This window comes from Catharus ustulatus, chromosome 14 (assembly GCF_009819885.2).
Source record: "Catharus ustulatus isolate bCatUst1 chromosome 14, bCatUst1.pri.v2, whole genome shotgun sequence".
Taxonomy (NCBI): domain Eukaryota; kingdom Metazoa; phylum Chordata; class Aves; order Passeriformes; family Turdidae; genus Catharus; species Catharus ustulatus.
The window spans coordinates 1,863,029-1,877,902 of record NC_046234.1 but is presented as its reverse complement, the minus strand read 5'-3'; the positions used below and the strand labels follow the sequence as shown (position 1 = coordinate 1,877,902).

At 38.8% G+C, this 14,874-nt stretch overlaps 1 protein-coding gene across 1 annotated transcript; it reads left to right on the top strand.

The window, feature by feature from the left end:
- The first annotated feature begins 4,538 nt into the window (after window positions 1-4,538).
- TMEM185A (transmembrane protein 185A) lies at window positions 4,539-14,662 on the top strand. Its single transcript, XM_033072690.1, has 7 exons — window positions 4,539-4,708; window positions 6,907-7,083; window positions 7,870-8,077; window positions 10,757-10,840; window positions 11,722-11,898; window positions 12,950-13,073; window positions 13,568-14,662. The coding sequence occupies exons 1-7, from the start codon at window positions 4,671-4,673 to the stop codon at window positions 13,810-13,812; spliced, it is 1,053 nt and encodes a 350-aa protein (XP_032928581.1). The 5' UTR covers window positions 4,539-4,670; the 3' UTR covers window positions 13,813-14,662.
- Window positions 14,663-14,874: the final 212 nt, after the last annotated feature.

Sequence of the window (14,874 nt, the reverse complement as noted above, 5' to 3'; positions counted from 1 at the left end):
AGACTTAAGTAAGCTGTATTATTTTTGGATATCATTGTATGTTTTTTCAGTGTGGTGAGATGTAAGTCCTCGTCACAGAATATGCAGCAAGTAGCTGGTTAAGAGTTTTATCTCTGTAAAAGCTATGTAAATTTGCTACAATCATATTGATATTTAACCTAGTTCTACTTTTCCCTGAATGCATTGCAAAAGGAGCTATGATATATCCAACTTCTGATAAGATGAAGCCTGATTTATCCTTGTCCTGCATCGCTGGCTAAAGTATGTTGCATAGTGTTAGTACATCAGAGTGCCAGTGTTGTAACTCACACTGTTGCAAATGACTGCACTGTTGTGAGGCATCCTGAATAGAACTCACCTTTGATGTCCAACATCCAAAACCTCTCATTTAATTTGGAGGTATTTAATAATTTATCTTGTTCTATCTCACTTACTTCTGAGAGAAGCTCAGAAGAGTCACAGACAGAAATTGCATTTGTAGTGTGAGTTATCCAGACACACAGATCCTTGAGATTTTTGAAACACCTGATCTGTGCCAGTACTAAAGTTCTTACCTTGATTAATGTTGTATATAAAATTTCTAGGTGCCTTTACTCAAGAAAAAGGAGTAATGTAAATAGTTAGATGCTTAGTGTTCATCTGGAACAAGTAGTTCAATCAGGCTGAAAGTAAACAACTGCAAATAAACCTTGTTTTGTACTGGATGGGTTTTAAGAACAGAAGAGTATATTAATTTTGCCAGGACAATATGCATGATCTGAACCTCCATCAAAGTCTTGAAGGAGATGAAGAAGGAAGGAGCTAAGAAGAAAGAAATTAAAAGGGAATTAAGAAGGCTTTGAAGGAAAGAATCGGCTCTGATAAATTACTGCTATTAGGAAATTGATAGGATTTATTTATAGAACAATGATCCAATACCTTCTTTTCATGCTTTATCTTAAACAGCTACTAAACACAGTGCAAGAAGAAGTTATGCAAGAAAGCTCAGGAGTAGAGCAACTTAAAAAATTAATAACTTGGAAGCTGTGGTTAGGCAGAAAAACCACACAGACTGTGTAAGAAAAGAAGCATGGAACACAACTTGCCTAAATGACCTTCCTTTCAACAGGAGAACAAGTAATGAGTAAAACCAGCTGAACAGTTTAAGACAAAAAACATAGACTATAAACAGACACATCTTTTTCAGGTAACATCAAGTCATTGTGTCAAATCCTGCTTAGGCCAAACAGTTGTGCAACAACGCATTTTCTAACATCCCACTGGCACAATAGCCTATGAAATTCATAGTGGTTAAGTACTGTAACTTGCTTCGCATCACAATTATAGTTGGCATTAATATAAACAGAAACTTGTTGAACTGCTACAACTCTACAAATAGGTTTCAGGCTGGAGGAGAGTAATTGAGAGGCACAACATGCAACAGACAGAAGCAAAAAGTTCAAGGCTAAAGGCTTTAAATTGTTCTAACTTCTCAAGGAGGACACAAAACAATATTACTGCAGGAATTATTGAAATTTTCATTGAAACTGAAGGCTCTAATTTCAGAACCAAGCGTGTAGTGCCAATGAGACTAACACATATGGACTTATTAGATCATTACTGTTCTCAACTGTGCAAAATTACTGGCTGGTATAAAGACATTATAATAGATTGAACAATCTCTTCTTTGTCAATTATCAGTCAAACCCTGTTTATTCTCTGAATAAAGTAAGGCCTACAGCAAAATCAACTGAAATTCAAATGGGGATTTTCAAACCTGAAGATTTGTTTTTGTAAACAATTTGATGTTCTGTCATAGACCATGAAAGATGATCCTAGAAACAGGTCATGACTCTGCTGTCAGCGACATCAGTCAGTTATTGCTGAGCTGCTGTCCTCCCTTTCAATGCTGCAGTGTTCCAGTCACCTAACATGGGCACTTTGAGAAGCAAAAAGAACATATGAATCATATGGTATATTAGAAAAGAGTCAAGGCTGACTGTCAACAGAAAAGCAAGCTTTTCAAATTAGAAGGCTGATTCAGGTTTTGTTTCCTGCATTTAATTTTGGTCTGTCAAGGACAGGGATGCTACTAGTTTATATTTTTAAAGCAGAATAAGGACACAAGCAGATGGTTCATGAAAGCAGTAATGGCAGTGACTATAAAAGAGACCCTATATATCCCTTCTTGAACTAATTTGAGAAAACAGATAAATGGAGGTAAACCAAAATTTGTGTTTGGTCTCCAACATAAACTGTCTCAGGGGATTCACTTAAATACCCAGCATTCAAGTCTCGATCAGCCATAGACACAAAGTCTTAACAGAAAGCAGATGACTTGCAGCTTCTTTTGTCTTCTGCCCATATTACATACTCATCCTACCATTAAATTACTATAAAATGTAAACTTCATATAAATCTAACAAGTCCTTAAGTTTAGACTAGAGCTTGAGTTTCCTTTGCTCTCCATCTCTCCCCAACATTACTCTCGCATGTGTAGGTAGTATCTAGCCATAGTAGTCAGAAAATCTGAGACCACAAAAATAAAAAATCTAAGAAAGCTCCTAAAATTCACAATTATTTGACTTCAAACAAAAAAAAATAGCTCAAGTTCTCCTGAGGTACCAGTACACAAGTAGGTTCCGTGAGCTTTCATTTCTGTAACCAAGCATTTTTTCCCAGTTCTTCATACCTCATAGGAACTATTTTGCTGCCTGGGCAGTCAGCCAAACATTGTAAATGCAAAACAAATCTTTCTTGATTTATTTCTACAGAACTTCATGAATATTCTCAGAAATGCCAAGCTGCTTTATTAGCCTTCTGAATTATTAAAAGTTCTCAAGCTAATTCCTTGTTATTAATATTTTTACCTTGTTTTGTGATTGCATCTGGCTGCAGATTATGCTTACAGGTCTTGTCTAGTAGCTTCTTTATGCATTGCAGTGGATGTATTTTATCTTGGACAAATACATTATGCGCAATTGTTCTCTCTTCCAAACCCATGAAGCTCAACTTTTTCAAAAGCATAATGAAAACCAAGGTTCTCATTTCCAGATGTTTAAGCCTGTTAATTCCTTGGTTCCTTACAAGCTTTTGTACTGCCCTGGCACAGATCCTGTTGTCGCCCTTTCCATTTTATCAGTCTCTGAAGACTGTCTAGTCTTCATCCTTTCCTTCCCATTTATTTCATTATGTGTTCTTGCTTCTCTCTGATTTCTCCCCGGTCTCCTCACACCCTCTTCACTACCATTCCTTGTGCTGGCATGCCCTTGCTTTATCAGTTGAATAAATTTTGTAGAAAGCTCCTGGTGTGGATGTCTGTCAGCTGTTTGTGCTCTTGCCAGTGGAGTTACAGTTGTATCTACAATCTGCCGGTGAATGTCTTTAGATGAATCACACCTTTGAGTAGATCTGTAGTAATGAGTACTGTCAAGGGCTACGAACAGCTGTGGTATTTAACAAATCACACTGCATGTATACCTAACTTCTTAGCTGGTATAAATTATCAGTCCTGCTAGCAGGTGGTGGAAGATGTAGACTATTTACTTAATTTCATCTTTCTGCAAAAGCTAAAGCTTAAGATATGATTGTGGTTGGGGCTTTTTTGTTTTTTGTTTTTGTTTGTTTGTTTTAGCATTAGCATTTCATTTGCAAGATAACCATGAGGGAGGAGCTCTGGGGATTTTCACTTCAAAAAACTGCCAGATAATCTACCCTGGCATGGAGTCATCGTGTAAACTACCCTGATCTGCTACAGAATTTCATAGGTCTTGTTATAGTCAAACTCATCAGAATGAGTTAGATTAGCATCTATTTCCCCAAGAGCCGTACGGACTTTATTTAAAAATGAAAAATCTTCTGTTTCTCAGGGTCATTTGTTTCAACAGCTAATTACTTTCACTTAAACAAAAGGACAAACCAAAAAACCCCAAACAACAGAAAGCCCAGTTCTCTCCTTTCTGACAACAATTTGTTTTACTTAAGTCCACCTTGATTCTTTTTTATGCCTTTTCTAGCTTGGCTGAAGACTTTTAGTACCCAGTATTTTGTCTCCAAGAAGATGCATACATAGTTTGGGGTTTTTCAAATTTGTACTTGAAACATTTCTCAGTGAATACTGGATTATGACAAACTTTTTGTAGAACTGTCCCTAAATGTGCGGGTATCTAATTGTCCCGGACACTGAAATGTCCCAGAATTGCCCAGAGATTCTGAAACTTCATCCAAATTCTGCTCAGCCTGGAGAAGAGAGGCCCCAGGGAGACCTTAGAGCACCTTCCAGTACTTAAGGGGCTCTGAGAGAGCTGGAGAGGGACTTTTACGAGACCATGTAGCACCACGACCCGGACGACTGGGTTTACACTGGCGGAAGGCTGGTTTGGGCCAGAAATGAGGAAAAAACCCCGGGAGCTGCCGAAGCACCGACACAGCCCCGCTGCGCGCCGCAGCTCCTCACGGCCCCGCCCCCCACGGCCCCGCCCCCACGGCTCCGCCCCGCTCTTCTCCTGGCAGACCTGCCGCCCTGCCCGGTGCGCATGCGCAGCGCCGGCTTGCGAAGCCCGACAGTGCTTGGCCCGCCCGGTTCCCGGCAGAGGCCCGTGCGCATGCGCGGGGCGACGGCGAGACCCGGGCAGGCCAGGCCCTGGAGAGGTGGCGGGGCCGCGCCATGAGCGCCTGGTAGAGGGGCCGCGATGAACCTGCGCGGCTTCTTCCAGGACTTCAACCCCAGGTGAGTACGGCACGGGCAGCGCCGGCCTGGCAGGGTTAGCCGGGGGCCCGGTTGGGAGCAGCGCTGCGTGCGGGACCCGTCGGCTGTACAGGGGAGGGCGGCCCGGGGTGGCCCTTCCGCACCGCCAGCTCGGGCATTTGGAACACGCCGTTCCCGGCCGGTTTCCTGTCCAGAATCATTGAATCAACCATGTTGGAAAAGATCTCTAAGATCGAATCCAACCTTCCCAGCGCCCCGGGTGTCGGTGCGTGCTCCCCGCAGCTGGTTCGCGTTCAGGGGCTGGGAAAGCGAGCGCTCTACATCTGCTTTCCAGCCCCACTTCCAGCCATCCGCTTTGTTATTGTGTAGCTTTCTCAGATTACTCCCAGGCTCTTTCTGGTGTTCGAATGCTTCACCGCGGTGCTTTGGTGTGCGGAGGCTCCGCACGCCTCCGCGTCCGCAGGTGCGAACAGCCCTGGGCTGCCGGGGGGGCACCGGAGAAGGCGAGCCCTTCCTTCGGCTCCCTGAAAATTAACAATGCGATGGGCACTGCAGCCTGGGCTTCTGGTGGCTCTGCAAACAACTACGGACATAATGACTTTTAAAGAAACTGAGAGAATGAGTTAAATTTTACCGGGTTTTACCAGATATTTCAAGACCACAACTAAGGGCCTGCAAGTAAATTGTGCAACGTGGCTTGAGATGCTGAGAGTCCTTGAAGAACCTTGCACGTGCAAGAGGCTTTACATGATGCCAGTTATAGCAGGCTGTGTTCAATCAGTTGTTTCGACAAACAAAAGGGTAACCAAAGCTCCAGGAAATGCATTGTTACACAGGCTGAAATTAACAATTGAAATACGTGTGGTCAGAGTAATGGAAAAGTAAGAGCAGAAGTCCTAGAAGCTTATAAAGTTTTGTTACTGCAGAGCAACGCTTGCAGCTTATTTGGGTGCTGAGTGATGAATGAGCAAGCCGAATGTTGCACTTTTGCAGGTGTCTGTGTTTTGATGTGCCTGGAACACCCGGGGAGCAGTGGTATTTCACTGCTGTATTTTTTGAGAGACCAAGGAAAGTGCATATTAATAAAATATTTAATGTCAAAAAATGATGACTAGCCAAGGAACTGAGACATCTCTTTCTTGCTATGAAGTGTGACTGGATTATATCATCCTATCCTGAGGTAGTTTCATCAAGCATGTGGGGAGATGCTGACACAATAAATCTGTTTTTCAATAGGGTGCAGATGAGACACTGTAGTGATCCTGATCTGGTGAATGCTTTGTTATTTGATATGAGTGAAGGTGGGTAGTTTGAGTCGTGCTGTTGGAGAAATAGTAGTATTCCTGACTGTTGCTGCGTTATTCTGTTCCTTAGGTTATCCATGCTTTAAAATGTGTACAATTACTTCAGTGAAGCAGTGTTGAAACGTAGTTGTATCTTTTATAAAGCAGTCTGTGAGCTTCTGGTGGATGGGTGGGAGACTTTTCCCTTCCTGTCCTTTGAAGAGATTGCCTACTGTGTAATTGTTTTGTCTGATTTTTGGTGGTAGAAGAAGTTGCTGTGCCACTGCTCAAGTATTCTGAACATTCTTAAATTGACTATGCTATAAACTGTATCAATGTAACTATTTCAAATTTTTAAGCATCATTCTCAATATTCCAGTGAAAAACTTCAGTGTATAATAGGTAACTTTGCTAAAAGTTTAACCTGTTGGATTTTTCTTTTCTATAATATTGTTTTTTTTAACGGAACGTGAATTTACAGTTCATAGTAGCTTTTAACCTTTAGTTAAAATCTGTGGATAAAATTTCATAAATTATGTAACCCACTTTTGAATATCAAAAGCTACTTCATTTGATTTGTTTGAAAGAACACAATTTTTTAAAACATGTACAGCTGGTATATTTGTGAGCCTCTAGTAATACAGCTCCTGACTGGATCCTTGTGAAAGGGAACTTTATCTCGGTCCATTCACTGAGCTTGTTGCACAAAAATGCTTTTCATGTGTTTCCTTGAATCAGTGGTTTTATAAGTGAAAAGAGATGACCACCTATGCTGTATCTGTGATGAAATATTTCTTTGTAAATAAGCTTGACACATTTTCTCTTAGGAAGTATCCCAGTGAAATTTCAGCTGTGACTTATTTTGTTGTCCTCTGCAAAGCTAATGTGGAGTTGCCTGCCTTGATTCCTCACTGGTTTTTTTTGTTTGTTCAATAGCAAATTCCTTATTTATGCCTGCCTGCTGCTTTTCTCTGTGCTGCTCTCTCTACGTCTGGATGACAAAATTCAGTGGAGTTACTGGGCTGTGTTTGCTCCAATATGGCTGTGGAAGTTAATGGTGATTGTTGGTGCCTCAGTGGGAACAGGAGTATGGGCCCGAAACCCACAGTATCGGTAAGTTGATAATGTTTGTTTGGCAAAACAAAGGGAATGTCATGTCTTTTCAGTCTAGGACACAATAACTTTCACATCTTTAAATACATTAGTGCTGGGTTTTTTGGTAGTTTGAGTATACTGTGAATTTGAAGGTCCCAGGGCAAAAGAAAAATTACCTCAAATGAAGTGCAATAAAAGTCTTTTCTGTGGTGAATATTAAATTAAAAATTTTGATGCACAGGTCTCCTGATACACCCATGTGTGGTGTGGTTCAGATCTTGTTTGCTACTTCTGGGAATGGATCTAATGGTGTAGGTAGAAGCTCTGTGTGGGCTGATATTTTACAGGTATTTTACTTTTAGTAACAGAAAATATTTTTTGCAATACTCTGGCTTAGGTAAATAAAGGAAATTTTAGGAAAAGGTGCTGATTCAAGGAATGCTGGTGCAGAAATCAAACAGATCATTTTAAATTTAGCTTATTTCCTAACAGCCTGCATGATAGCTTGACTGTTGATATGCTAGGAAAGAAATCGTATTCTATCTGCCCAGCTATGGAATCCTTTCTTAAAAATTTCTTAAATTGTAAAAATCCCACTGCACTCTTTGACTAAAATACTTTCAATGTGCAGCTTTATTGGCAAGAAATCTGCTTAGGTCATCAGGAGTGGAGTTTAATGGATATAATGTGTATGTTTATTAAAAACAAATGTTAATATCTGAAGCTCAGACAAATGTCCTGGGATGTTTGCAGGGTAATGTGTTTTCTTACAGGCAAGTAAATTCTTCCTTATCCTCTCTTCAGAGCAGAAGGAGAAACCTGTGTGGAGTTCAAAGCTATGTTAATTGCAGTAGGCATCCACCTGCTATTGCTGATGTTTGAAGTCCTGGTGTGTGACAGGATTGAAAGAGGAACCCATTTCTGGCTTCTGGTCTTCATGCCACTGTTCTTTGTGTCTCCAGTCTCAGTTGCAGCTTGTGTGTGGGGATTCCGACATGATAGGTCTCTGGAGGTGAGGCTTCATTTTTGATGTGTAAGTGTCGTGGCAAGGCAGGACCTGGGATCAATTCTGTGGCAGTTTGTCTCTCAGGAAAGCACAATATAGAAGGCTACATCAGTCCAATTAATTGCACTCACCTGCAAATGGGAGTGAAATCAGGGTCAGGAATAATACAACTTTTTCTAGAATCTTCTAGTTTTTTCAACTACCAAATTGCAGTATGTTTTGAACCTGCTTTTATATTATTTTGTGTTAAAATAACTTGTCAGGAATGCTGAAGTATAACACAATACCACACTTAGATGGAAACAACAGAAAAAAATTCCGCTGCTTGCAAACCATTATCTCTAGGCAGAATTGAGTTTCCAGAGCCCCACATAATCAAGAGTGAAAATGTCTTATTATCACAATCTGTGTGTTTAATCTTTTATTTGGGAATGTGGAAGGTAGGCAGTAACATTAAGGTTTTATTTTTGGCCTCTATCTTATCTCTAACTCCCTTTGGTTTTGGAAGAACCTTGTAAGGATTCTCAAGGTGCTCCCTTGTGACTTTTTGCAATGAATTTAGATTTAATATTGTTTTTTTTAAGGAGTTTTTTGCTTTGCTATGTCCTCAAACTACCCCATGACAGTTAAAAATCTGATTTTTTTAGATGAGGTACAGCTTTTTCAGGTACTTTAATTTCAAGGGCCTGTTTCTCTAACATTAGCATAAGATGAGTTTTTCATTAGAGAGAAACATTTTTGGTAAGTGATTGTTGATGATGGCTGGTAAACTGATATCCTAAATTCATTTTGAAACATTTGCCAATAGAATTTTATTTTGCAGGGTTCTGTTACCAGTTAACCATTGCTAAAAGTAAAATTTGTGTGGAGGTGCTTGCCATCTATTGGATGATGCTTGATTGCCCATTGACTGCACAGCTGCTAAGTACTGGCAGGAAAAAGTGGAATCCATAAAAGGCAACAGCTGTCTCAACTAATTTTTATTATTTTTTTTTTACTCTTAGTCATCTTCACTTAGTGCTGTTCCGCTTTATCTTCTTTTCACTCTGTGAAGATTTCATTATTTCCCTTTTATTTGCTAGAAACACAAGGGGTCTGCCTTTAATCCAGGACATCAGTTTTTGACTTGAGTAATCAAAGCAGTTGTTAATCTATTATTATTTTCATAAGTATTTAATCTGAAATATATTATCTTTTCATTCCTGTTCTCCATCTGATTAGGTGATCAGTAAGTACAAGCTGGATTTTTGTCTCTCTATCATGGTGGGCTCAGAAAATGCTTCCTTTTATGTGTTACGCTCTTTTATAGTCAGTAAAGCACTATTTAAAGCATGTTGAATTTATTAAGTTGTGAGCACTGCAAAATATGTGTGCACTTAGCATATAGATCTAATATGTTAACTTGATTCTAGAAATTATTTACAGTCAATCCTCTGATTTTTATATTTTTCTCTCTTTGCTCTTGCAGCTTTCTGGTTGCTTCGTCTTACGCTTGAGCGGGGGGCGGGGTTGGTGGTTTATTCTTTTAAGAAAGCCAAAAAATTTAAAAAAAATAAATAAATAAAATTTAAAAAAAATTAAATCTACTTTTTCAGTCTTTTCAAAGTAATAGTTGAACAGTGGAGTCTTTGGTGTGGCCCCTGAAGCTGGCAAGTGCCTGCTGCCTGTTGGATTTTTGACTCTGCACTGTAACTTTCAAAGGCATTTTTCCAGATCACAGTCAACACAATCATGTATGTTAGTGAAAAGTAGCACGTAGTGTCTGTCTTCAGAGAAATATTACATTTAAAAGAGGCCTTACATAACTGCATGCTTTTTATTAAAATAAGTAATGATTGTAGCTTGCATTCAAAAAAGCTTCAGTTAGACTTTTCAGGTAATAATTCTGTGGTCTCTGAAAATCCTACCCATTGTAGGGCTGCCCATAAACTTTGGAAATAGAATCTTGCCGTGTGTGATGGTGTTTCATTGTCTCACTTTGTTCAAGCTAGGCACAGATTTTTTTTAAAAAAGGTATAATGAAGGGCTATTTCTCATAGTGGCAAGCAGGACTCATGAAAACCTTTCACTAACATTTTAATGAGAAGTACTGTTTTTCTCTGCTGCCACAAAACCCATGTCTTCAGTGTAATTTAAAATATCTCTCAATTATACAGTAAATTATTTGAATTTGGATGTCATATTCCAATATTCCATGAATTTATTTTTCCCTAGATAGAGCTTTTGATTTTATTTAGACTTTTAATTTGGACTGTTGGTAGTTCTGCCTATTACTGAAACTATGAAATATTCCAGAAGATTAGTTTTGCTACTTTTAAGTTGAAGGTCTTTTTACTACTTAATTTAATTCTAGCGGCATTTCTTGTATGAAAAGTACAGTTGTTTTCTGATACCTTGCTTTTTTCATTCTGATTAGTTTGGCTTTTCTTATTTCTCTAAGTACTCTAAGTGCCTTTTTTTTTTAATACTAGGAAGATCTTGAAAACAGCTGACTCTACATTATGTGGTTGGGATCACACCCACACAAATGTAGGGATGTTTAGTAATAGAAAATGTAAATGCAAATAAATTTTCATATTTCACTGATAGGAATGGGGTCAGAGAAGTGGTTTGACAGGTTCATTGGTTATTCTGGAAATAAGTTTATCATACTAAGAGTTAACTAATGTTTTTTTCTTTTTCTAGCTGGAAATCTTGTGCTCGGTCAATATTCTGCAGTTCATATTTATTGCACTCAGACTAGATGAGATCATCAGATGGCCATGGCTTGTATGTAACCAGTCTTCTTGTCTTTGTTTAAATGCTGAATTTCATTAAGGTATTTATTCTAGGGAACAGTTATACATGATCAGTCCATGATCCCATTTTTGCTTGCTTAGCAATCCTTCACTGAATGTCTGGCATTTTATTCAGTGGTCATGGGAATCAGAGGCTGTTCTTTGAGCATGTCATCATCTGTGGGATGAGGAATGTGCCATCAACTGCAATTAAGCTCTGGCCAGCAGTTGAAAGGGAAATTCTCACCCAAAGTTCCCAATAGGAACGCTAAACAAGCCATGATAATTATTGGTGAGTTAGAGAATGTATTGGTAAATAACTAATTTTATTTATTGTGTTAGCATGAATGTAAATCCACTTACTCTGCAGGTAGTCACTGTCAAAACTGCTGAGATGTCCTGTCCCAAATGCATTTAGAATACAAAAGCGCTGTTTCTGTGTCTGGGTTTTTGTGAACTACCATAAAACTTACATTGGCATGGTTATGTCTGTCCTTTCTGTTGTAAAAAAAAAAAACAACTTGAGAAAGGATTGAAACCTTTTAAAGTAAGTATCCATTGTAGGAAGTACTTGCTAAAAATCAGTTTCAAGTACAGTTTGAGCCCAGGCAAAATCACAGAAGTCTTAGCAAAGTTGAACTACATTGTCCTAATTTTAAATTGTTTCAACTTGATGGGGTTTAGAAAGTTGGGGAACCCCTGAACTGATTTGTCTTGAAACAACACATGAGTTTGATACCCTTCTGTTAGACATATTGGTTGAAGACCTAATTTTCTTGTTTAGGCTTAATACATAGACGCTCTTTATTTAAAAAAAAACCAGCAAAACCATCCCCACAACTGAAACAAAAAAAAAAGGTGTCTTTCTTTCAGGTTGTCTGTGTTCCACTGTGGATCTTGATGTCCTTCCTGTGCCTTGTTGTTCTCTATTACATCGTGTGGTCTGTGCTGTTCCTGCGCTCCATGGATGTGATTGCTGAGCAAAGGAGGACACACATAACCATGGCTGTCAGCTGGATGACAATTGTAGTTCCACTGCTCACATTTGAGGTAGGAAAAGCTGTAATGAATGCTGATTTTTGAACTTCCTGAAATGAGAACGCTGCTCTTTGTTTTAGAATAAAATAGTAACAGCAAATATGAAAGACAAATGAGAATTCTGTTGTCTTGTTTTGAAAGACAGGTGTCTGCTAAGAAAGGCAGGAGCCTCTCTTGAAATGGAAAATGTAAACCCCCTCCCTCCAAATTATTATAATTTTAAAATTAAGGGGCTCTCAGACAAAGATATGGTAATAGGAATAACAGTTCTTTACTAGGAAAAATTAAAATAGAAATACAGTATTACAAAAAGCAAACCCAAAACACTGACAGAGTCAGAGTACAACCTGACACCCCGTCAGTCAGAGTGTTGGTAGCAGTCCCATTAAATGGTGGCTGCATCTTCCTGCAGTGACAGATGTGGTTCTGTCGAAGCAGTGGTCCTGTAGAAGGCTGCAGTTTTCCTCCAAAAGTCTGGTGATGTGGAAAGGTCTGGTTTTCCTCTGGAACCCATCAGAAAAAGGCTGCTCTGATGTTCTAAATCTCAGATTTTTATCTAGGTAGGAAATGCTTGGCTCCTCCCCCTGGGTCGAGCATCTCGCAATGGGATGATGTAATTTTATCAGTCATGCAGTGGGATATAATGGCCCATTAATAGAAATGGCCCATTAATAGAAGATATCTCCCCTCTGAAGGAAGGATGGGTTGTGGAAAAGATAAAGGTGACTGCCCCACCTGGTTTTTAACAGATTGCCCATTAGCAGAGGATATCTCCCACAGAGATCAGGACCACTGCCCTACCTGGTAACAACACATGGTGATAGAATATATACTTTTGGTCACATCCTATATTGCAAACTAAGAAATCTATGTTCCTTTAACATTTCCTGAGTAAAATCTGTATCACATTGGAACCATAACTACATGCTGCTGTGGAGACCATTTTTTCCCTTACAGATGTGTGAAATTAAAGATTTCAGATCCAGCATATGCTTTAAGCAGTCTGAAAGTGTGTATTGCAATGAAATTGACATTATTTTTTTTTTTTTTTTTTGCCATTTAGATCTTGCTAGTACACAGACTGGATGGGCATAATTCTTTTTCTTTCATACCCATATTTGTTCCTCTCTGGCTTTCACTGATAACATTAATGGCAACAACATTTGGACAAAAAGGAGGCAATCACTGTAAGTATTTCAGAATCCTGGAAACAGATTAAAATTCACTGTATTTTATTAAGATTGATATTTTTTAAAAGGGCTTTTCTGTTGCTACTGTTTTCAAACAGTTTTAGTAAGGTTTCAGTGCTTACAGTGTCCTCCCCTGTGGCACTGTTTACTTTGGTTGAGATGCTAAATCTTTTGTGCTCCTTTTCTACTGATGTGACCCGACACCGTGTAATGTGTGAAACTAATTGATTCTTGCTGGGGTAGTGTAACTGTAATATTTGTAGATGGATATACACACAGGCATGCATTTGGAGACATGGAACTGTACAAATGCTTGTACAGGCTGTCTTTCTGTATATAACATAAATTGTAATGTTATGGTAGGCATAAGGAACGCTGAGAAGCAGCATTAACAAATTGTATTTATATGCAACCAATCAAGAGACCTTAAATAGTCTGTTTACTTAAGTGTTCATTCTGTTAATAGTGTAAAATTATCTGGTTTATTTTAGGGTGGTTTGGAATTCGCAAAGACTTTTGCCAGTTCCTGCTTGAAATTTTCCCGTTCTTGCGAGAATATGGAAATATCTCTTATGATCTTCATCATGAAGATAATGAAGAGACAGAAGAAATGCCACTGCCCGAACCGCCAAAAATTGCACCAATGTTTCGAAAAAAGACTGGAGTGGTCATTACACAGAGTCCTGGAAAATATGTGATTCCACCTCCCAAGTTAAACATTGATATGCCAGATTAAGATGACGGTAGCATATTAAACTTGAATTGGTCATCAGCAGACAGATGTATTTAATCTCATGCCTTGTCCCAATTCTTTTAAAATAGGTATTGCTGAATCAGTGGCTTGGATTACACAAATCAGGAATCTTGAAGATAATCTGAGTGCTTTTCCAGAAATATGTGGTTGTCTAATTTGTGAACCTTCCGAACAGGTTGGTTGCACACTTGCCTGTATAGTATTTATATGAACATTTTTAGCAGTGTAATATATTGTTTAAAAGTCCTGTTGTGTACAGTGTAAGTATTATCTAAAAGTATTTTTTTAAAAACTGTGTATGAAACGCCTATGCTATTCCAGGTGTCTTTTAGGTCCTAAATATACACTTGTTTTCATGTCTCTCTTAAATGCTTTGGGATGCCTTAGCTTAGTACCTCTTTACTGCTTTCTGTGTTCAGCCACAATCATTGTCTCAATCACAGAGGCACAAGAGTGTTGCACTTCTGAGGTAACACTGGAAAGCTTTTTTTTTTTTGAGGAGAAAGTAGAATATTTGGTGACTTAACATGATGCTTTTGAGTTAGCTATGTAAATTTTCATGTAAGTATTTCAACTTTTGTGCTGGCTTGGGAGTTACATGTTTTTGTTGGTTTTTCCGATTTCATGTTTTGATTCTTCTTGAGCAGTATGACCATTCTCTCATTAGACTGGCTGTTTAATAAGCTGTTTCTCCTTGCATTGTGTGGTCTATGCCAGAAACATTTGTGATAGGTTTCACAGCTGTTGGTTAGCTGGTATAAATATCATAGCTTGGTTTTGGTTACCAACTTTGTGTTGGTCAGTGTAAATGATTAAACTTTTCAAGATAGGATCTTCGTGTTGGCATAACATTTTTTTGTCTGAAGACCTGCTTTGTGTGCCGTGGACTTAGAGGTGGTCTGGAGAAATAGTCTATGAAATGTTTAGTCCTGTAGTTTATAAAAACAGGTGTCTCATGTTCCCAAACCCTTGCAGCTGCTCTCTTTGTTTAAGTAACCCACAGTTTAGATAGCTTAAATACTATGGATGTCATTTCTTTAATGC

What these genes read in the sequence shown, in the direction of transcription:
- TMEM185A (XM_033072690.1), top strand. Translation starts at nt 4,671, where the DNA reads ATGAACCTGCGCGGCTTCTTCCAGGACTTCAACCCCAG. An exon ending in GACATGATAGGTCTCTGGAG is followed by an intron (nt 8,078 to 10,756) that starts GTGAGGCTTCAT and finishes TTCTTTTTCTAG; the next exon opens with CTGGAAATCTTGTGCTCGGT. An exon ending in ACAAAAAGGAGGCAATCACT is followed by an intron (nt 13,074 to 13,567) that starts GTAAGTATTTCA and finishes GGTTTATTTTAG; the next exon opens with GGTGGTTTGGAATTCGCAAA.